The following is a 23,947-nucleotide window of genomic DNA, read 5'->3' on the forward strand; positions in this document are numbered from 1 at the left end:
TGAGTATCTGACCTTTATACCTTCCAGTCAGAAATGTGCCATCAATGCAGATCACCGGAAGACAACATTGAAATGCTCTAACACAAGCACCTATGCAAAAGAAGGCTCGTTGCATAATTCTTTGCCCCCTAGTCACGGCTGGTACGAGGTATGTGTCATAAAAGCTTCCAGGATTTCTAGCAGCAACCTGGGATAACATACGAGGTAGGTTATCATATGATGCCTCGTATGTGCCGAACCGCATCTCGAACACCCTTTGTTTAGCCCGCCATGACTTCAAATAACTAATGGTGTACTGGTAAGTCTGCTCAATGTGTCGAACAATCATTTTTGGCTCATAATTTAGTTTGTCCATAATCAACCCATATATTTGCTTTGTAACAAAGTCGCATGATTTATTGCGAGGCGAGGGAAGAACTTCTGACAGCAAACAAGTGTGCTCTGTCACAATAGAACATTTCCAGTTCGACTTCCATTTTCCCTTGAATGCGTGTACTCGCCATGGACATCCATCATTCACACACTTCACCTCATATTCTTTACTGCCAGACTTTACGACTCTAAATTCTTGTTTCAATGATATTGCTCATAGTCTCACAGCATCTTTTACGGCTTCAATGTTTAGATATGTTGCACCTTACACTACCTCATTCCCTCTGTACTCCCACTCCTGATTTCGTACGTCTTCTGCGACATGACTGCCAAAACCATGCTCCTTCCACTCTTTTGGCAATGAGTACTGCTCGTCATCAGATGAGCCCTCATATTCTTCCATCTCTATTGCGGTTTGGTCTTCTGCCTCCATCTCGTCCACAATGCTATGTATCATCTCTCCCTCATCAGCAAGGCCCTGTGATCCCATGTTTTGGTTCTCTGTCTCTTCTGACTCATCTTGCTCAACATAATTGGTCTCTCTTCGAATACTCGGAGTTGCTTGATCTGCACCATGTTGGATTTCATTTTGTGTCTTCTCCCAGATTTGAACAAGAATGGCCAGAGGCCACCCACGCTCTAGAGCTGATTGCATGTACTTCTGCCAGTCATCAGTGCTGTGTATCATCATCAATTCCCATAAATCACTTTCTACCTCCCAATTAACAAGAGACTGGACGGTGATCACATGTGTCAACGGATCAACACGGAACCCACGCTGCAGCCACTTACATATGGCACAAAAACTCCTTTCCAGAGGTTTATCTATGGCGCTAGATGTGCACTTAAAGGCAGAAAGATCTACTCCATTTGTCCCATACAAAATATTGTAGTCACCATAAAATACTTGAAATTGCATCTTGCTCGACATATCTGTATATCACAGAATACTTATCGAGTTATACTCTTTACGTCACTACCTTATTCAATAATCCGTAAAAACTAAGTATGGAATTCAACTACAACGTATAAGTATTCATAACTACGTGATGACACTCAAATTCTATACTGCATATGCCAAATTCTGTTCTAAATCGTAATTAATTTATAAACATATCTCTAATAGTACTGCAATTGTAATAATAAATGTGTAGTACTAATTTTCTAAACTAATTTACTACTACGTAACTAAAAACGAAAGTATCATTAAACTCCTACTTAAATGGTTCTACTATAGCACTAATTAAATTAAATTACTCTACAATACGAATGGAAAAATACATAAACTAAATGTACTAACCTGTAGATCACAAGTGCAGAATCCGGCAGGGCTTCGCCGCTTCCCTTCTCCTCACCCCTCTCTTTTTTTCTGGATTTTTGGTGGAATTTTTGGGCTCAAATGAGGAGGAAATGGGGGTAGAATGCTTATATACGGGAGGGAGCCCCGGTCGCCCAAGGGGGGGGGGGGACAGGCCCCCCTGCCGCGCCTGTGGGCGGGGCCCAGTGGTCGCCCGAGGGGGGCGACAGGCCCCCTTGCATTTTTTTGCCAGTGACCTCGTTGCAAATTTGAAGAAAAAAATTACAATTAGGGTCTGTTGCCCTATGGGGGGGCGACCGGGGTAGTTTTGAAATATTTCAAAACGGACATATATTTTTGAAATTTTATTTTTTTTAAATATAAAAAAGAAAAAAGCGCGATAAACCAACAATCACCCGAAGAAGCAGCCCAACTCCTCAACAACCAGCCCACGAACGCATCATCTTCTTCCTCATGAAATTCCTCAAATTGCGGTGCCATTTGCCCTCGCACCGTCCTCCAGTTCAGCCTCCGGCGACGGCCTCTGCCACTCGCCACCACGCACGGGCTTCGTTGTCGTACTCACAGTGATGCCCCACCCTTCCACCGCTCACCGGATGTTCTCCACCACCTGTGGCCGGCGGCACTACAGGTTTCTAGTTCTAGGTGACCGGAAGTGACGACGTGGCAGGAGTAAAGCCATGTTCTGTGGCGGTAGCTTGAGCTAGTTCGGGTCCTAGAACACGTTTCTTCAGAAGTAAACCAGATTTTTTTTTCTTTTGAAGATCCCTCGTGGTTTCGTGAGTATACGATGTCACTTTCATACAATCATACTGCCAGTTTGAGCTTGGATCGATTTCGCTTATTATGAATCAGCACAGCACAAACTGAGGTTCTATTTATAACAGTGATTTATTTGCCGCATTATCGCGTCAAATTTCATAATACAGGCAAAACAATAAGATAGTGATGATGACCTTCGCATTTTATCGTGCTAACAGAGAATGAATGCGTGTTTGAATGAGGATCACACAGGCGAGCGCCGACGATGGATCACTGGATGTCGGCGTAGTCGGTGGGCCCGTACGGCTGCAGCCAGTCGGCGACGAGCCCTACCCCCTTCTTCCTCCTCGGGCTGTCCCCCATGTCCCGGCACAGCTGGTCGTGGTACCACGTCGTCATGGTGGCGATGCACGACTTGAGGAAGAAGGCGGCGCTGCGCCGCCTGGCCCACCGCCCCCACCGCTCCCACTCCACGCTCCGCTCCATGTCCGCCACGCCGGGCAGGCGCACCGCGCCGTCGAGCAGGTGCGCCACCCACTTGGCCATCATCTCGTAGGGGTAGATGCTCGCCGCGCTCTCCGCATACCCGACCACCGCCATCTGCGGTATCCGCGGCTGCACGCACTGCCTGTAGAGAGGCAGCATGGTGTCGGAGGGCCGCCCGACGACGATCTCGCTGAACCGGGGCGACACGAACACGCCATTGAGGAGCCGGTCGGCGTCGAAGCCGGTGGCGAGGATGACCACGTCGGCGTCGACGCGCTCGCCGGCGCAGTCCAGGACCACGCCGTCGGCGCAGAAGCTGAAGGCGTCGCACCTCCGGAGCGCGATGCCGCCGTCGTCGACCATGTCGGAGAACCTGTCGGGAAGCACGCTGATCCGCCAGCCCAGCATCGCCGCCGAGAAGCTGTGGTCCGGCAGCGTCCCGTGCTCCCGCATCGGCATGAGCGCCTTGTAGTACGCCTCGGTCGCCATGGCTATCAGCCACCTGACGGGCGCGAGCACCGTGCAGGGCCAGCCCTTCTCCGGGCTTGCGAACCATCATCTCGGCCAGCCGGCTGGTCATCAGCTTCTCGAAGAACGCAGCCCAGGTTAGATTGGGATCCACCGCCCAGTTGGCATGTCTGTCCACCATGGTACACGGGTACTTGCTACCTGACAATCACCGGTGAACAAACATTTTCGTCATTGGATTGTGAACTTTGACAAAACACCCCCCAGATACGCCAAGCATCATTTCTCCGATGCCTTTCTACACACGCAATGGTGTCTCAGTCTCACCGTTGACTTGTGCGCACTGGGCGACGATGTCCACCCCTGACTTGCCGGAGCCGACCACGATGACACGCTTGCCCCTGATGAGCTCCTCGGCGTCCGCGTGCGCCATGCGCGAGTACTCCATGGAGCTCCTCGGCTCCGATGATCGCGACGCGTTTCTTCTTGACATCCATTTGTCAGTGCTTTCGTTCTTGGCAACGTATCTAGTGCAAACCAAGGACCTCGTGCAAACCCATACAAACCTACTAAACAAAGTTTCAAAAAATTCTGAAAAAAATCATGAATGTGCTTCTCAGCTTACCTCATCTATATATAAAATTTCATGGTCAAATTCGTCTTACTCTAAAAGTTACAAAAAAGACAAATTTTCTGACAACAATAATGGTTCAAATGCATCTCAAATTTGTCTTTTTTGTAACTTCTAGAGTAAGACGAATTTGACCATGAAATTATATATATATATATGATGTAATATTAGAAGCACATTTATGATTTTTTTCAGAATTTTTTGAAACTTTGTTTAGTAGGTTTGCACGGGTTTGCACGAGGTCCTTCGTTCTTTGTGTTGGAATGCTAATTAATCAAGCTTGCTAGGCATATATTTTTTTATATATAGCATTGCACAAATATAATATAAAATATGCTGTGCCTGTGGAACTTGAAGCAAAAGCAACCAATACGCCGTGACCACCTCAGCGGCAGCTTATTACAGTACCTGGTTTGATTTCTTTTAATGAGCCTTTACACCATGCAAACCGTTTACAAAGGGCAACTCAAACAAACACATGTATGGCTATCAGAGGTCACACCGTGATCGGATGACGCTCCAAAATAGTGGAATCAAACACACACTACCGAAACCTGTTATATGCCGAGTGCAATTTTTTTTTTGCCAAGTGCACAACCACGAGCACTCGGCAAACACACGTTTTTGCCGAGTGCAAAAAATAGCACACTCGGCAAAAAAAAAGAAGCATTTGCCGAGTGCCAAGGACTTGTCGATGTTGGGTGCTTGTGGATGTTCGACTCGGATTTGTGGACTAAATTTGAATATTATGTGATATTTTAGCTATACGTGCGATGTTTGTGATGGATGTACCATGAGAATATGTGATATTAACTGCATGTGATGTTTCTATATTCAGCTACTTAATGAACTAAGCTATTCAGCTTAGAATTTAATGGCCCACCACTTTTCAAAGTTTAGATATAAGTCTATGCTGCAGGTGGGAGATGAAAATTGATTCTATACAACACTAAGCTATGTTTCTATATTCCGTAACTTATATCAATCTTTTTTGTTCTCTCCTCTATAGTAGAACCATAGCACATACGTATCTCTCTCATATGGCCAAAATAGTATATAAATATATTCGTATGTAATCATATTAGCTAGTAGATTAGTGTCTAGATTATGATTATTAGAATGGAATTGAATTCCAAGGTTCCAAAGGGGGCCTAACTGTAATTCCAATATTTGTGGGTATGAACAAAAATCAAGTGTTGAAAGCGCTAAATACACATTTATTTTTGTTAATTAAAACCAGGTTCCGTGGCCTAGTAAAAAAACATTAATTTTTTGTTATCTCATCTCACAATAAGACTAAGCACAGATACATCTTGGCGGCGAGTAATAAGTTGGACAAAGACATACTAGTATGTGCTGGTTGGCAATAAAAAAACATAGTGGTGTTTAGCTTTTCCTTAAAAGAAGCTGGCCACTCATTCGCAGTACGTCCATCACACGCTTCAAAGGGACGTCACTGGCTAGATATTTTGGCCATTGAACTTTAGAGGGATGACTTGGAATTGCGTGTACTGGTAGTACCATATTAACGGAAATCAGTCGATTTTAGAGCAAAAATTTCCTTATATATGTTGAGGACAGAAACAACACTACTACTCTAATTTTGTTTTCACCAGCATCACTTCGAAATCATTTAAGAGAAAAAGTAAAGCACCTCCTATATAGATTTTATATTTCTAATGTAAGTTGAAGAATAGGGAGGAACACGATAAGTGAGGTACAACTTTACAAGAGCACCATACTTGGTACAGCGACACAAACTCGTCCAGATAAATGCATCCGGAGAAGTTGAAATTCGCAAGTCACCATATATATACACTTCTTGCTATCTCTGGTTATGTTGTTGCAAACAGGCATCTAGCTGATTACATTAGATGGCTCCAGCGGTAGCACTCCTTCGGTCGTGGATTCGACTCCCGGTGAGAGCGAATTTTAGAGCCAGCCCATCACGAGGAATTTAAATTTTGGTGTGCTGGACGCTCGGCCCCAACTCCTCCAATGACCGAAACACATTGTTCCATGAGAATAAAAATTTAAATTTATTCACTTGGATCCAATCTTAGGGGTGTTTGGGAGATCTCAACTCCAAGAACTCCACCAACACGTAATGTCAAACGCATCCGGCTCCAACAACCCCAACTTCAGAAAAAAAACCTAAAGTTGGGAGCCAACTCCATATTTTTCTTAGAGCTCCTCAAGGGGTGCTCCAAAAACATTTGTTATAGACATCTCATGGAGTTGGGGTGAAATTACCCACTATTGCCATTCTTTACATAACATACTGGCTGGGGAAAAAGGTACGCGTCCCTTCTTTCTCCCTACGTCACCCATTATCTTTTGATCCTTCTCTCCCCACACTGGCCAAACCCAGGCCGAAGTAGTGTCGCGGCGCCAGAGTTGCTGCTAGCGCGTGGTGGGTGGGGTGCGGTGTCACATCCGGTTTAAGAAAAAAATCGGATGCATCTCATATGTGCGACAGGATCAAGTTCACACACATATGATAGACTTATAAAGTGAAATATCATTACAATGCCATAACAAAAGAGAGTAAATAGTACTTTATTACAAGACCGACAGTCTTAAACATAATGAATGATAAACGACTCAGAGTAACAGCGGAACATCGTCTTCACAGGCATATGACTGGGAGACATACGCCTAGTACTCCTCGAAGTCTTCTGGGAACTCCGGGCAATTATCTTGGTCTGAACAGCGATATGCAAGGGTGAGTACTCTTATGGTTGGTACTCAACAAGTGGTGGGGAGAATTTATACTACATGCAAGGCTAAGTCAAGGATTGGCTGACATGGTTTGACTGCAATAAGCACTTTTAGTTAATCAAGTTTTAATGAGCAAGCATTAACTAAGTTCAAGTTTATACCATTAAACCCACTAGTATATAACTGAAGTAAAGAACTGAACAACATAAATAAACAACAATGATTTAAATCATCTTCAAGTTCAATTATCATGTGAGGGTCCAAGCCGAACACGACTGATATATCAGTTTTACACTCTGCAGAGGTTGTACACTTTACCCACACTTCGTGTTTCCCATGTTGTCCGGGTTTGTAAAGCCCTTAAACACTTCCTTTGGTGAGTGACTAGGGATTCACTACAAGGCCTTTACAAAGATTCCCTAACCGATGACAATCCACTAAGGTTTCAAGTCAAAGTGGTCATAACACTTCCTAATGAGGAGGTACCTTAGCCAAGGACCCTAAACAAAATCATTGCCTCAAGAGGACTGAGCTATACCCCAACGATGCATCTCCTCTTGCCCTTTCGGTAAGATTGTCAAAAGCTAGAGTCTCTAATTAATTAGCCAAGATCAGAGCCATGTAATATTGTGGTTGCACTGTTTTCCTGGGTGGTTCTCCATGTTCCAATTAAAGCATATGATCTTGTTATAACAACAGGTAAACCGGAACATGAAGTAAACAAGTATATCAATGTTTCCAAGGTGACAACCTTAATCTAGTAAGAGCAACTAGCATAGCTACAACAGTAAAGTAAACCCACGTTTGATCAAGGTAGGAAAAGTAAATAACTGGGCATATCCTTAAATTGGGACCCATCAGATTATAGACTCATGCATGGCATATAAAGTAAATGTGAATTAAATGATAAATTATGGGACAACAAGTATGATCAAGGGGTCCACTTGCCTTGCTCAAAGTGCTGCTGCTGCTCAGCGTTGTCAAAGCCTTGCTCTTGATAATCCTCGAAAGGTGCACCGTCTATCACATCACACACGTACATACAAGCAACCAAGTACAACAAATAAGAAACAGTACACCAATCAATATAAACAGTACAAAACAAGGCTACCAATCTACTGTACACACTACAACAATCGCGTGAGCGCAAGAATCAGCAAAAACGGAGTTAAAACGAGAAAGTTATGGCTAAAACGTGGCTCTAAGGGCTTATCTGCGATAAACTGGAAAGAAAAAGGGCTCTGGGTAAAGAAACTAGGGATCTAAATGTAATTAAACCTTAACCGCAGGGGCTATAAGGCTAAACTACAACTCAGGGAGGGTAGGTTCTATTTTACAAAAATGCAGGGGCTAAAATAGAAAAGAAAAGGACTATTTCATAATTACTTTTGACCTACGGTGGATTGCGGATTGATTCGCACTAAACCGAGGGGCTCCTTTGCAAATTTTCTTGGGTTGACCGGTATGGGTTGGGTTGACCTCGGGCGGATCTAATCTCGTCTGTCGGATCAAGATCTAATGGCTCAAGGCGTTTGGGGGTGGAGGCGGCGGCGCTGGGCGCCGGCGGTGAGGCTGTGCGGCGGCGAGTTCGCTAGCATTGGCCGAACTCGGCCCCGGCCTCGGTTTCGACTCGGGATTGGACTGGGAGGTAGAACGCGAGACCACGAACTCATCTAAGGGTTCAGTTGGGCGAAGTGGGGCGAAGGCGGCGGTGCAAAGGCGCCGGCGGCGAGGGACGCGGCGGCAGGCTCGCCGGCATTGGCCGAATATAGCCGTCCGGGTTCGGTTCGGGCTCGGGTTTGGATGAGAGGCGAGCGCGCAGCATGGCGAACTCGATTAGAGGCTTAGCGGGGCAAGGTTACCTAGCAAAAGGAACACACAGCGGCGGAGCGACTCGGCGGAGCTCCGATGAGCGATTCCGAGATCGACGGCAAGGAAGAAAAAGGGAAAAGGGGACGAAGAGAGTTTATACCACCACGCGAAGCTCCGGGCGGTGAGGTGGTCGAGGAATGGCGGCGGAACGAAGGCGCGGTGCATGACTCGGAGGTCGACGAAGGCTGCGGTGCGAGCTAGGGTTGATGGGAGCAGAGGCGGCGGCGACGGCTGGGATGACGGGTCAATGGGGCCGCGGGGTCCCTTTTATAGGGTCAAGGGCTGACCTAGGCGTGCGGGCGTCGATGCGGCCGGGGTCGAGCTCAGGCTCGAACCAGAGCCTGGCGTCGCGAGGAAGGCGGAGCTGACAGGCGAGGCTCGCCTGTCGGCGAGAGAGCGAGAGGGGGAAGAGGTGGATCGGGCCTGGTGCGCGAGTTGGGCCGGGGGAGGAGTTTTGGGCTGGCGGAATAGAAGAAAGGGAGAGAGAGGAAGAGACCTGCGGGCCGGGCTGAGAAGAAGAAAAGGAAAACTGGGCTGGGCTAGAAGGGAGAGAGAGAGGTTTTCCATTTTGCAATTGAAATAAACAAATTCAATTTAAATTCAAATTCAAGTTGAACAACAAGCATGAAAACAAATGCAAAGGCGGTATGAATGCTCAAGACCTATATAACCTTATATTTATTTTTATATCTAAGTAATCTATTTAATTTGCGATAAATGCTCTAAATTCAAGATAAATTAAATAAAAACTTATCGAAGCTATGATAAATCTAACAAAAATTATTTGGGTGCCTAAATTGAAAATGCGGGTGCTACAAACCTACCCCCTTAAAAGGAATCTCGTCCTCGAGATTCGGCTGGGTTAGCAAAGAGCTAGGGAAATTCTGCCTGTAACTCATCCTCTCGTTCCCAAGTTGCATCATCCTCTGCATGGTGACTCCACTGAACCTTACACATCCGTATCCTCTTACTCTGTGTCAAGATCTTGAACGAACCAATGTAGCTAGGTGACAGCTTCCCCTTGACCTTGAATCTGTGCAGACCTCTGATTGGTGACACTTTCATATACACATACTCTTCTTCTTCAAATGTCAGCTCTCTACATGGAGTGTCTGCATAGCTCTTGTCTAGACTGTTCCACTTTCAGATTCTCTCTGACAACCTACACTTGTTGTTCGGCCTCCTTGATGATCTCCGGGCCGAACGATTGGCTTTCTCCTGTCTCATTCCAATACAATGGAGTCCTGCACTTTCTACCACACAGTGCCTCGAACGGTGCGTGACTGGGAGTAGGAATTTCAAGGCTGAGGTTAGGTTAAAAAATTCTGCTCGCCGGCCAAAGAAGCTTCCTCTTCAAAAACGGAGTGGGCCTGGTTGAGTTTTTTTTTCTGGTCATGTTTTTAGCACTGAAACAACGGTCGTACTGAGTAAAAGACTCGAATTCTAGATAAACAAGTTAAAAAAATTAACCACATCTAATTAAGCTACCCTCACGCGGTGGTCGCCTAATATTGATTGCTTCGAATTCCAGAGCACTAGAAAGCCTGGGGCGCGGCGTTGCCCCGCCACCCTTGAGATACCAGTGGTGACCAATGTTTATACCAATATTGATGATGTGCGGGGTTCACGAGCTTCACAATTTTAGTCAGTTTAGATCATGGAATCTGTTAGCAAGTGTGAAAGAGAGAGAGCCTAACAAAGCAACGGCAGTATTCATAGTTGTCGCGCAAGTGGAAGAATGCAATGCGTCTGCATGTAAGTAAGCTGATTGTATACGTCTTCTTATACATAAGTTAATAGAACAGATAGTGATGGACTAAGTAAGAAAACAGATAGTTGCTTTTCCATTTTACATCAGAGAAATTCATAATGGAAACATTCATTTATGCTTTTTTTTTGGTGATATGCTCGCAAGTATCCTTCATCCTGAGAGCAGCAGGAGGGTGTGGAGCACTACCTGCCATGGCTATGCCGCACACTATGGAGGAGGACGAAGGGTGGCACCTTAACCAGCTCCAGCCTCCAGAAGCTTATCAGGTTGATACTTAAATACATATATCTGCAACAAATGATTCCATCCAATTTGCATTGCCTTCCCAGCAACTCCAGATTATTAACTATCCCAAAGAAGATTTGATTTTGATAATTCAGCATCAATGTTGTAAACAAAAGGATGCAGTATAGAAAAAAGAGATACTCGAGTGAACAAGAGATACTTCAGCATTTGTATAATTGCGATAAATTTATATTTAGATTTGCATTAAGAACTGATTTTAATGGGCAGTCGTAGAGATTAATGAGGGGATAGGCGATATGATATTATCAATTATGTTGGTGCTAGCTGTAACATAATGATGAAAAACACGTGCAGACAAATTGAATGAATCTCAACATGGAGCAATGGACTCTAATTGATCATTTAAATAAAGAACAAAGACGAAAGTATCGTCAGTGCCCAAAAGTCTTATCACCATAGATATGCCCGGGTACTTAGGTAGGAGCATAGGTCACGTGTGAAACAACAATCAGATTGGGAGCTGCTAGTACTGAGGCACTGCCCGTAAACCCCGTAAACACACAAAAAACGTCACATCGAATGTTTCGACACATGCATGGAGTACTAAATGAAGTCTATTTACAAAACTTTTTGGATTGATGGGCTGTAAATCGGGAGACGAATCTAATGAGCCTACTTAATTCATGATTTGCAACAATGATGCTACAGTAGCCATCCGCTAATTATTGATTAATCATGGATTAATTAGCATCATTAGATTAGTCTCGCGATTTACAACCCATCTGTGCAAAAAGTTTTATAAATAGACTTCATTTAGTACTTCAAATTAGTAAGATTCCATCGCAAAAAAAATTTCCGTTCGAACTAAACACGGCCTGAGACAATTTAGAACCACAAGCCAATTGCAGTGGGAACATTTACTGAATATCTATGTGCAAATTTACTAAAATGTGAAATCAAGAAACATGTACATATTCATAATCTGCTGAGGCACTTACTAATTTGATTCACAAAATGTCTTAAATAATTCAATATTTACATGATTAATTCATGAGTCTGTTTATAGTCATAGATATTCTATCGAATCAAAGAAATTAATTCATTTTTGTGACAGGTATATTAAGTTAATAGGAAATGATGGCTCCGTTTAAGATTTAAGCCGATCCACTAAAATTTTGATAGGAAAATACAGCTTGGTAGACAAATGATCCCCACATACTCCATGATCTGAGAACATTGAGGTGTGCATACGCAGATAGTAAATAAGGCAAGAATCATATCAGTGGAGCATAAGTAGTTGTCTGGGCGAAATTTTACTTGTGTAAATAGTATCAAAGAAATGAACCTTCGTGTTTTGCATAACCAATGGTATCCCACAAGGCTGAAGCATTCGAGCATTTTTACAAACACGTTGCAAGCAAACAAACCTGCTAGGGAGGAGAAGCGATCATGGGACTTGCACGTCGTAGCCAGCGGGTGGGAGAGGCAACGTCAGGGGCGGCTCTGGCAAGGTGACATAGGATGGGGAAGAAGTGAAGGATAGCGACCAGATGGATGCAGGATGCACATCCAAGACAGTGACCTTCGCTACCAAGAGGACGGAAGAGCTCACCGCCCACGCCGGCGGCTGGCCGTCGCCGTTGTTCGTCATCGTCATGCACGTCTGCGGCGGTCCCTTCCCGTCCGCACCCCGTCCTCGTGAGACCCGAGCCTAGCCTGAGCCCGCCGACAAACTCGGGACCGTTCGACGGTTCGAGTACAGCGGGATGGAGGCCGCGGCCGGATCGGCGCAGGGGGCGGTGTCGATGGTCACCTCCAGCGCCTGCGCCCTCCGCTCGGAGTTTTGATAGAAGGGGTGCTGCTGGTGCCGGCTGCCGCATCGTCGATGATATGCGAGTGGAGAGTGGAAGGGGCGATGGTGATTTTTATTTGATGGGAATTGGGAAGAGGAAGAGGAAATGTCAAGAGTGATCTGTTCGCGGTGGCTGTAGAAATGGATAGAGGTATCTGGATTGGGGAGCGGGCGGCTAGTGTTTATATAGTCAGTGCTGAACTCCGTCCGATCTGAATCGGACGGCAGCAAAAAATTTGATTATGTGGCCTAATGAGAGCTCAGGGAAAAACCCAGCTTTCGATTCTTAAAGGTAACACATGCTCTATAGCACTCCAACAGAGAGAACGAAAGCACCGGCAGATGGATGTCAAGAAGAAACGCGTCGCGATCATCGGAGCCAGCCCGAGCGGGCTGACGGCGTGCAAGCACGCGCTGGCCAAGGGCTTCCGGCCGGCGGTCTTCGAGGCCACCGACTCCGTCGGCGGCGTGTGGGCGCGGACGCTGGTGTCCACGAGGCTGCAGACGCCGGCGGCCGCGTTCCGGTTCTCCGACTTCCCCTGGCCGGCGGACGTGGCGGACGACGAGTTCCTGCGCCACGACCAGGTGGCGGCGTACATGGCCGCCTACGCGCGGCTGTTCGGCGTCCTCGCCTGCGTCAGGTTCGGCAGCAGGGTGCTCGGCGCCGAGTACGCCGGGCCGTCGGAGCGGGAGGTGGCGGCCTGGGAGCGGTGGTCCGGGAACGGCGAGGCGTTCGGCGACGGCTCCGGCGAGTGGCGGCTCACCGTGCAGCACGCCGGATCGGAGGCCCCGAAGTGTTCCAAGGTCAAGTGCTCCACTCCATGGACTACTCGCGCATGGCGCACGCGGACGCCGACGAGCTGATCAGGGGCAAGCGTGTCGTCGTGGTCGGCTCCGGCAAGTCAGGAATGGATATCGTCGCGCAGTGCGCCGAAGCCAATGGTACAAGATAACAAAATCAAGATGATACAATCAAACTCATGACTCATCATCTCTTTTGTTTCGCTAAATTTTGCCAAATTTCAAAATTCAATTCTGTCATGTCAGGTAGCGAGCACCCGTGCACTTTGGTTTACAGAGAGGCCAACTGGATGGTGGATCCCAATCTTACCTGGGCTGACGATTTCTTCGAGAAGCTGACGACCGGTCGGCTGGCCGAGCTGCTGGTTCACAAGCCCGGCGAGGGGTTGGCCTTGAGCCTTCTCGCCACGGCGCTGACCCCGCTGAGATGGCTGGTAGGGAAGGTGACCGAGGCGTACTACAAGATGCTCATGCCGATGCGGAAGCACGGGATGGTGCCGGGCCACGGCTTCTCGGCGGCGGCGCTGGGCTGGCGGGCCGGCGTGCTGCCGGACAGGTTCTACGACATGGTGGACCGAGGCAGCATCGTGCTCAGGAGGTGCGGCGGCTCATTCGGCGGCTTCTGCGCCGACGGCGTGGTTCTGGACGGCGGCGCCGGCGGCGAGCGCGTCGACGCCGACGTGGTCATCCTCGCCACCGGCTTCGACGCCGACCGGCTTCTGAGAGGCGTGTTCGTGTCGCCACGGTTCCGCGAGGTCGTCGTGGGGCGGCCCTCCGACGCCATGCTTCCTCTCTACAGGCACTGCGTGCACCCGCGGATACCGCAGATGGCGGTGGTCGGCTACGCCGAGTGCGGCGCGAGCATCTACCCTTACGAGATGATGGCCAAGTGGGTGGCGCACCTGCTCGACGGCGCGGTGCGCCTGCCCGGCGTGGCGGAGTGGGAGCGGTGGGCCAGGCGGCGCAGCGGCGCCTTCTTCCCCAAGTCGTGCATCGACGCCGTCACGACGTGGTACCACGACCAGCTGTGCCGGGACATGGGGTACAGCCCGAGGAGGAAGAAGGGGGCAGGATTCCTCGCCGAGTGGCTGCAGCCGTACGGGCCCACGGACTACGCCGGCATCCGGTGATCGAAGTCACCGGAGCTGGCTCAGGTGATGGACCGACCGATCAACACTCACCATCCAGAGCAGCCGTCTCAAATAATTCTCAACCCGTGCAGTTATGGCATTCCGAGGAGTTCTCTTCCTTTCATATTCCCCCGATCAATTTCGAACCATCATTTGGCGTAGGATCATGAGAAGAATTCCATGTTTGATAGCTCAACTTTTCTGTTTAATTAGTTTCACCCAGCAGCTTGACGAATGTTAGCATGTGGCAGAAAGAGACAATATGTAGTGGAGCGGCTGGACATGGGACCTTAGCAAAACAACTGACGAATACTTTTGTCGTCTCTCCACCACCCACTTATATCTCATCCACTTGCGACTTTGTAAAAGCACAATTATAGCCAAGTGACGTGGAACCTTACTATATATATATTTACTCTAAGCAATTAAGCAATAGTATGCCCCCATTTGCAGAGCTCCCAGAGCAGCTTCTAGGCTAAATCCAGAAGAAGCTCTACAAACTGTTTTTCAAGACACGAGTGATTCTGTGCTGATTTTGTGAAATGATTATGAAACGAACTAAGGAGCTGAGAGCTGAAAAAAATTAGCTTCTCCTAATTCACTTCTCGTACTGTATCTATTTACAGTAGTTAATTTTAGAAAATCATAGAGAATCGCTTTCAACTGGTGAATCACTTATCTCAGAGAATCAGCTCCTATACAAAAATCATAATCATGTGGATCTCTACCAAACTGACGCTATGATACACACATAAATAAAAGGTACCAAAACAATACAGTTAACATTCGATGGCTTTCACAAGTTTTCCACTTGACTAGTGTGATAGTGTCCATTTCACTTGCACGGCATTGTTTTTTATTTAGCTGTCATTGTGATGACAAAGCATGCACCGAAAATGGGGAGCACTAATAATAATATGTTAAGCTAAAGGGATCATGTTAGAAGGAAGAGATACCAAAAAAAAAGAAGTTATCTTTATGGTACTTACTCCATCATACAAAGAGTACAATTATAATGTTTTAAGTTTTTTGAGATGAATTACGGCAGAACCGTTAAAGGTGAGCTCGACTGATATGTTTATAATAGGTAACCATAAATGAGAATCAAGGAACACACGGGTGCAGAAGGGAGATGAGGGAACCACTCGAAAGCTGCGAACGGGAAGGAGACTGAACAAAACGTAACAGGGACTAAATATTACATGATCACCACACACTCCAATCCTCTAAACAAAGTTTATCCACAAGAGAGTGTACTCGGTGAAGATTTAGGGCATATTTGTTTAAGTTTTATGGCAGCTTCTCAGCGTGAAAAGTCAAAAACTTACACAAACAACAAACTTCTCGTGCAGCTTTTGAAAAGATGGAAGCCCAAAAAAGCTGAGTTTATATAGAAAGCAGAAAAACTCAATTTTATGAGCTTTTCGTGGTCTTTTGAGCTTAGGAAACTAAACGCATCTTCTAAAAACTAGTGTTGGATTTTCAGAACCAAAAAGTCAGCTGCAATTTTTTAGAAAAAGCTCAAAAAAACTCTAGCTCAAACAAACAGGCCCTTAGTTGTGCATGGGCACATGCATATGATCATTTAGTTTATTGCTTTCCTTCATTTCTACAATCCATACTCTATATCATCCTTTATCACATATTTTATTCATCCATTTCCAACTACTATCTCCTTTCTTCTCCCCTCCTCTAATTTTCTTTTCAGTATCTTTTAGTAATACAACTTTTTAATTAAATAATAATAGTGTCTTTCTTTTTTCTCCTTTTTCTTTTTTTTGTTTCCCTTTATTTCTTTTTTCTTTTTCTATTTTATCTTCACCTCATTTCCTCTCCTGGCGCCTTCCTCTCGTTTTCTCCTCTCCTGCCCTCTTCTCTTCTCCCGTTCCACTCAGTCTATCCCGACAGAAGCTTCGGGCAGCACGGGGGCGGCGGTGGCAGATCTAGGTGGTCGGATCCCTGCGCCGCCGCCCCCCCCCTCCCCCCTCCATCTAGTCTCCTCCCCTGCTCCCCATGGAGCTCCGATGGAGGGCCAGATAGTGCTCCGAGCCTCAATGCGCAAGGGTTGCGGCGCACAGGGCCTTCAGCGGGCAGGGGCCGCGGCGCATAGGGGCTCTGGTGAGGAAGGCCTCGGCGAGCAGTGGTCGTGGTGCGCAGGGGCTCGGCGAGTAGGGGCCATGGTGCGAGGAGCTGCTGCGGCGGCCAGATCCAGCGCCGGTGAGCCCTCTCCACCCTGATCCAGCGCTGGTGAGCCCTCTCCGCCCCGAGCCGGGTTGTGGAGCCGCTGCGGCAGATCCGGTGGTGGCAACCTCGAGCTCTCTCCGTTCGGCTCTCTCTCTCTCTGTCCACTCTGTCCGCCCCCACTGTCCGGGTCCTCCGCTGCCACGCTCGCCGTCGCCTCTCTCCCCGCTCGCCGTCGGTGGTTGGGATGGCACGCAGGTACGCGAGCCCGGGCCACGTCGTTGCGTAGCATTTCTCGCTACCTCCCCTCGATTTGGCGTATGGAGGCGCAAGCGGGATGAGCTCGGCTTCTGCCTTCTGCAGTGTTGTCTCTAGAGTGAAGCTAGAAAAGGAGAGAGGGAGAGTATACAAGCACCACTCGGCACATCGCAAGTAGTGATGCTAGTGCTTGAAAAAGCAGGAGCGGTGAACGTTCTTGCACCAATTCTCATTCACGATGAAAATATATTTCAGACTGTGGAGAGAGAGAATCGTGAAGCAAAGATGGAAGCCCTACAACAACAGAGCAAAAAGTTGTGGCATGCTGCCATCACGTGGGCCAGCAAGCGGCACACTGTAGGATTTCAGGAGCCACGCCCAATTCTTCTCCGTGGGATCCAAATTTTTTCATGCACCACTCCACACTGTGGAGGGCCTTGCGGTACCCCGGTGCAGCTCATTTTTTCCTGTAAAGTGCGGGAATCAGAACGAGGCGAAGGCGACTTCACCTTTCCGCTCCTCTGTTTTCTCGGCGCGACATCTCGTCTGGTCGGTTATGGCTTCGTCGTGGTAGCACAGTACCCCCAGCCCCGCCGGCTTTTGACGTCAGCAGGGCAAGGTCACTGATCGCCGCTTGGGGCGTCTCGGTCTGCAGCCATGACCCATGAGATTTCGTGCGACACTGGTTGCTCCTCCGTTGCAAACTTGCAAATCGCACCGGACATTCAACTTGTGACAGGGCAGCAATCCCATTCACTGATGGATGCAGAAGCTTGGCGGTAAAAGAAAGAAGATCTCGGCTCTGTTTGGTTTTGTAGCGCGTTAGTGAATAGTGACACTTTGACCGTTAATTACGGTGTCAAATAAAGCCAGTTTACAAAACCAATTCCAAAACCCCGCGCTAATGACCCTGAAGAATCTAATGAGGCATTTGACCGTGCGATTAGAGGATGGTACTGTAGCGTCACTGTAGCAAATCATCAATTAATTACCATCATTAGACTCGTCGCGAAAAATTGCACTCATCTCTGCAAAGATTTTGCAAATAGACTTCATTTAACACACCATGCATGCGAGATTCTTTTGTAGCGCTAGCTAGCGCTTTGAATGCAAACAAGGCCCTCACAGCACCACATGACATCAAAAAAACTGTTTGTATGACACGGTTAACCAAGCACGTTAGCAAGCTTGCATTTATATTACCACTCCGATTGGAGTGCCAAAACCCTGCACCTCCTGCCGGCTTTGATCATTGACTACTACTCCCTCCTTCCCTGTTTATAAGGCATACACGTATATCAAGATTCAAACCTTGTCATCTTTGACCAATAATTTGACTATTAAATTTTTATTTTTATAATGCAAATTTCATATGATTGGATTCATAATCAAATATATTTTACAATGATTATAAGTTTATAATCAAAAGTGATATAATATATGATAAATAAATGGTCAAAGTGTTGTTTAGAAGACCGTGTCATGTTCCACCATGCCTTATAAACGGGGAAGGAGGGAGTAGTAATCTTGCATCTATAATCTACTCTATCCACGGTCATCAGCTGACAGCAGCTACTGCTCACACACGTTGCTTCAGATCCATTCTTACGGGGCTGCTGCCTCCGTATGGCATCGTTGCATTGCATTCTTCTGCCTCCCCCTCAGAGTGGATCTGAGGCACTGTCTACACTCTGTACAATCCGTTTCTGCTGCCTCGCTCCTTTCACGCCCAAGGTCCCCCAATGCCCGAGTCACCGGAGCCCTCCTCGACGCCGGGATCTCCGCTCGATGCCGCCACTCCGTCCCCGGTGCCGGCGCTGCTGCGAGGGTCCTTGCTGCTCCTCGCCTTCCTCGTCCTCCAGCTCGTGCTCTTCTGGTCCCTCCTCGGCTCCCCCGCCAGCTCCCGCTTCCTCCCGGCGCCGGGCCGGAGGAACACCACCTGGCCCAACGGCGCGGTCGACGCCGGCGCGTGCGAGGCGGGGCTCGTCTACGTCTACGACCTCCCGCCGGAGTTCAACCACGACCTCGTCGACGACTGCGAGAGCCTGTGGCCCTGGTACTCGTTCTGCCCCTACCTAACCAACGGCGGCTTCGGCGAGGCGGCGGCCACGCTGCCCGTCTTCTTCAACGTCACGCGGAACGTGTCGTTGCACAGCTGGTACAACACCGACCAGTTCCAGCTCGAGGTCATCGTCCACCGCCGCCTCCTCTCCCACCGGTGCCGCACCACCGACCCGTCGCAGGCCTCTGCGTTCTACGTGCCCTTCTACGTCGGCCTCGACGTCGGCAGCCACCTGTGGGGGGACAACTCCACCGCCGCCGACCGCGACAGGGCGGGGTTGCGGCTGCTCCGGTGGCTCCAGAACCAGACGTCGTTCCAGAGGTCCGGCGGGTGGGACCACTTCATCACGCTGGGGCGCATCACGTGGGACTTCCGCCGGTACGGCGACGACGGGTGGGGCACCAACTTCGTGGTCCTGCCGGGGATGACCAACGTCACCCGCCTCGCCATCGAGGCCGACACGCTGGACCCCATGGACGTCGGCGTCCCGTACCCGACGGGCTTCCACCCCCGCGCCGCCGCCGACGTGCGCGCGTGGCAGCGGCACGTGCTCTCCCGCCGGCGCAGCAAGCTCTTCGGGTTCGCCGGCGCGCCGCGCTCCGGGTTCCGCGGCGACTTCAGGGGGGTGCTGCTGGAGGAGTGCGAGGACGCCGGGAGCGAGCGCTGCCGCGCCGTCGACTGCCGCGGCACGCGGTGCACCGACAACGGCGCGGCGGTGCTGGAGCTGTTCCTGGACTCGCGCTTCTGCCTGCAGCCGCGCGGGGACAGCTTCACGCGGCGGTCCATGTTCGACTGCATGGTGGCCGGCGCCGTGCCGGTGCTCTTCTGGCGGCGGACCGCGTACGACCAGTACCGGTGGTACCTGCCGCCGGGGCCGCGCGGCGACAGGGGGGAGTGGTCCGTGTTCATCGACCGGCGCGCGCTGCGCGCGGGCAACGTCAGCGTGCGCGACGTGCTGGAGGGGATCAGCGAGCGGCGGGCGCGGCGGATGCAGGAGCGCGTGGTGGAGATGATCCCGCGGCTCGTGTACGCGTCGCCGTCGTCCGACGGACTCGGCGACGGCATGGAGGACGCGCTGGATGTGGCGCTGGGCGGCGTGCTGGAGCGGATGCGACGGCGCCGGGGGAGCATCGTGCCGCGTGAAGGTCAATCGCACTTGCACCCGGAAGGCCCATTCGTCGCCCGGCGTGTCGACGTCGAATCGACGGCGGCGGCGCCTCATTCTGACGGCAAAAATGGATCAGCGGCGGCGAGCGGCCGGGGCGCCGCCGGCAAAAACCAAGACCCCCCAGCTTCGTCACACATAAAAACCGCCCTTCCCGAAGCATCGGCATCAATACGCAAGACCTTGCAGAAATCCCTGAACTAAAACCGAAGACCTTGAAGCGTCTACTAGTTTAAAAAATGGCTCGAAGCATCGATTGATTTCTGCTGCATCTCGGATCACGGAGAGCTGAACAAGCATGGGCCGGGCCGCCGGGGTCAAACAATCACAGACCGTTAAATCGAGAAAAGGGAGATGGTTCCTGATGACTTCCTGTCGAACACGGGAGCGCGTTGTTTACTGCTACCCAGGGTTTAAGATAATGGTCAGTAGCGTGTTGTTTACTGCTACACTGCCATGGTCGATGCGCCGGTGTTAATTGCAGTTGTCCAAAGGGGCTGGATTCGCTCTGCAGGATCTAGAAGGTGGGGTCATGGCCGGATTCAACGGCGATGAAAACTCGTATGAGCGCCAATGGTACAAGATATATGACTAGATCAAGTTGATACAATCAAACTCATGACTCATCATCTATTTTGTTTCGCTAAATTTTGCCAAATTTCACAATTCAACTGCGAATGAAATTGGCTCCGTGGATGTCATGTTCATGTCAGGTAACAAGCACCCGTGTACTTTGGTTGACAGAGAGGCCAACTGGATCCTGGCGCTATGGTCCTCTCACACACCTGAATTGTCGCGTGATCGTGTCCATTGACCTTTGCTCTAATTTCACTATCTATATTCTCCCTCTGTCGCGCCTGGAGGAAGTAGTAGCAAAACTCGATGCTACTTTGCTCTGGAGCTCGGCCTCTTGTAATTTTTTCTTTTCTCCTCTTAATAAAAAATGTGCTCAGGCACGGTCGCGAAAAAAAATACAGAGAACCGCTGAAGATTGCTTGGGAAGAACCTTTGGCGCTGGCTGCGCCACGGACAGCAAGCTGGGAGTCAACGCAGCCGGATCGTGTGGGAAGTTTATCAGTTTTCGGCGTTCTTCACAGTGAGGCTGACGTGGAGAGTGATCCTTTTGCAGCTTTAGCTGTCTATCCTTGAGGATTTTGTGGCGGGCGCGCCTTCGAACACGATCTGAACTAGATTGTATCGAATCATTTCTTTTGTATATTGAAACGGGGGAAACCCTTTTCTCTAAAAAAAATATTCTCCCTCTGTCCCAAGATAGATACATTTAGAATTTTCTTGAGTCAAAATTTTTAATTTTAACTACATATAGTAAAATAATCATAGAGGCTAATAATAATATAAAACTTAAAACATCTCCGACAGAGTAGCTATTTTTGGCTCTTAATTTGACTCTCTAAAAAGATTTTCTCTCCATACTGAGTGGCTTACTCCAACAGACTCTCTATTTTTCACTCTGCTCCAAATCCCAACACCTCCTTCAACTCTCCCCATCCACATACACTGACATGTGGGTCCCACATGTCATCCCCTTCCTTTCCCCTTCTTTACCCTCCCTAGCCTCCTATCTGTCTCTCCTCTCCGCTCCCCTCCGCATCCCGCTCACCATCTGCCTCTCCACGAGGATGGGCATCCGCGGCGTGGCCGCTGCCGCCTGGCTCAGCGACCTTGCCATGGCGGCCATGCTCGCTGCTTACATGGTCGCATACGAGCTCCGCCGTCCGGACACCAGCAACTGTGGCGGGTGGCAGGCTGGTCAAGGATCCTAGTTGGCGCTACTCTAGCTGGCGCTGCCCTGTGTTTGACACGAAAAATATGTAATACACGCGGGAAAGACGCGTGGAGTAAAATATTGCGGGTGTGCCAGTGTACTAAAGTAAATAAATAAGAGAAAAAAATAAAGAACAAATATTTCATTAATTTTTTTATCAACAAAATTATGAGTTCTCTTCTCGTAATGTGCGCCATAGCCGTGAGGGCCATTCGACTCAAGCAATGTTGTATCATGGTTCCTAGGGCTCTAGAAAGCTCCCAGTTAATTACTCCCGTGAATTAAATCCACGGAATACCTCCGATTAAGCTGCACGTGGTCGTCGTCTTCGTCTTCGTCTTCGCTTCACTTCTTCTATGCATAACATGTAGATGGATGATGATGATGCTGTAGGTTCAGGCGTTGGCGTGATTCACGGCCTCGTCGGTCCGTGGTGCCATCGGTAGCGCGGCTTGCTCAAGCTGCGCCCGCCTTGTCGTCGGGCCTAGTCGGTCATGGGCGATCTGGAAAATGTAATTGGTGATTAGCATATGCAGTGGCGGAACCAGGATTGAGTCGAACCCCGGGCCGAGTTTTAAGTATAGACGTCCACAAACTCACAGTTCAAAAGATACATGAAAATATAAACGGAAAGATAGATAACATACAAAAAGCGCCATCACGAAGTAATATATTTATTCTTCTTCAGCAATTGATCCAAGTCTTTTTTCAGTAATTGATCCAAATCCAGAGATAGAAACTACTGCAAAATGAAAAAAATTTGGGCCGAACCCCGGGCCATGGCCCGGGTGGCCCGGGGTGTGCATCCGCCCCTGAGCATATGCATGGAGAAGAGGAGCTCGGCGCAGGGACGTCGTATCGCAGCTTCGTGGTATTCGAACAAGTTGTGGACTTAGACTTGGTGGCCTCGCGCTCAAAATAATTTGAAGATGCAGTACTCGTGCCTGTGGAGGACTCGAATCGCTTTAGCTCAGCTAGGCGGTCCAGTGGACAGCTCTGGCATGCAGCCAAACGCCCGCAAGTACATGGCGAGATGGCCGAGACTGCGCCAGCGCGCCGGCAGCCGGCTTCGTCGTCGCAGGTTGATGCTAATAGCTGATGATATGGTAATCTCATCATTTTAGGCAGCACATGTACAGGCATGCAACTTGGACATGGTTGCATTTTGCTTGTCTTCGTAGTGCATTGCCCATGCACGTGTACTTGTTTGCTGCTCCTTGCAACTGATGACGTGAAGTAACTCTGTGTTTCCGGCAGTGGGAGTAGTGCAGGCGACGAGCGAGCCTTCTCCCTGCCTTGCTCTCTCTCTCAGCCTCTCGGTCTGTCCAGTGGCGAAGCCAGCCCAAAAATTGACCTAGGGCGGACTTCTGCGACTAAATTTTGGCTAACAATGACACCATACATGTTTTGAGCAAAATTTGTAAAACAACCAATAAGAAGAAGCAAGATGTTACCTTTTATCGATGATACATGTTGGAATGGAGAAACAAAGCACATAACCGGTTGAAATAGGGCAAGGAGCCGAGGCGGGGCGGACTGCACCCTACAGTGCAGGCGCCCGCGGCGGCGGCGCGCGCCGCGCGGGATCCACCGGCGGCCAGCGGGTGCCGACTGCCGAGGGGCGAGGGCCGAGGCGGTGGAGGCGGGCTGCAGTCCCCGCGGAGGTGGGCGGCGGCGCCGAGCGCGCGGGATCCGTCGGCGGCCGGCGCGGCCGACTGCCGAGGGCCGGAGGCGGTGGAGGGGGGGCAGGGCTCAGCGATGCAGGGGCAGGACGGCAGGTGGATGGAGTTCTGCTGGTGATGCCTGCGCCCGTTGGAAGACAGGAAGAGGAAGAAGACCCGTGCGCTGCTGGGCCGTAGTTGCAGGCAGCCCACCAGGGCACCAGGCCAGGCGGCCCACGAGGCCCACGCTCGCTGAGTCGCCCCCAATCCCAGTCTTGCCGACGCCGGAGTCTTCTCGCGTGCGAGGGCGCCGCCGCGCCGCCATTCGCTCTCGCCGTCTGCTCGCTGGAGTTCAGGATATGATGTGGAGCTCGCCCACAGGGACCTAGGGCGGCTGCCCTAGC

General features: G+C 49.5%; 1 protein-coding gene, 2 long non-coding RNA genes and 2 pseudogenes across 3 annotated transcripts; 3 read left to right on the forward strand and 2 right to left on the reverse strand.

The window, feature by feature from the left end:
- Positions 1 to 2,509: 2,509 nt before the first annotated feature.
- LOC120712364 lies at positions 2,510 to 3,852 on the reverse strand (annotated as a pseudogene).
- Positions 3,853 to 10,279: 6,427 nt separating this feature from the next.
- Positions 10,280 to 10,913, forward strand: LOC120712366. The gene is made up of 2 exons (XR_005690861.1): positions 10,280 to 10,385; positions 10,546 to 10,913. It is a non-coding gene; the product is annotated as an uncharacterized LOC120712366 (long non-coding RNA).
- On the reverse strand, positions 10,362 to 12,618 carry LOC120712365. The gene is made up of 2 exons (XR_005690860.1): positions 12,075 to 12,618; positions 10,362 to 10,747 (listed from the first exon to the last, which is right to left on the reverse strand). It is a non-coding gene; the product is annotated as an uncharacterized LOC120712365 (long non-coding RNA).
- Positions 12,619 to 12,828: 210 nt separating this feature from the next.
- On the forward strand, positions 12,829 to 14,819 carry LOC120639190 (annotated as a pseudogene).
- Positions 14,820 to 18,534: 3,715 nt separating this feature from the next.
- LOC120639191 (xyloglucan galactosyltransferase XLT2-like) lies at positions 18,535 to 20,542 on the forward strand. Its single transcript, XM_039915196.1, has one exon. It carries the CDS (start codon positions 18,612 to 18,614, stop codon positions 20,298 to 20,300), a length of 1,689 nt encoding a protein of 562 aa, XP_039771130.1. The 5' UTR covers positions 18,535 to 18,611; the 3' UTR covers positions 20,301 to 20,542.
- The last annotated feature ends 3,405 nt before the right edge of the window (positions 20,543 to 23,947 follow it).

Source organism: Panicum virgatum, chromosome 6K (genome assembly GCF_016808335.1).
Source record: "Panicum virgatum strain AP13 chromosome 6K, P.virgatum_v5, whole genome shotgun sequence".
In the NCBI taxonomy this organism is placed as follows: domain Eukaryota; kingdom Viridiplantae; phylum Streptophyta; class Magnoliopsida; order Poales; family Poaceae; genus Panicum; species Panicum virgatum.

Excerpts from the sequence above, each read along its gene's own strand:
- LOC120639191 (XM_039915196.1), top strand. The coding sequence starts at position 18,612 with ATGCCCGAGTCACCGGAGCCCTCCTCGACGCCGGGATCTCCGCTCGAT.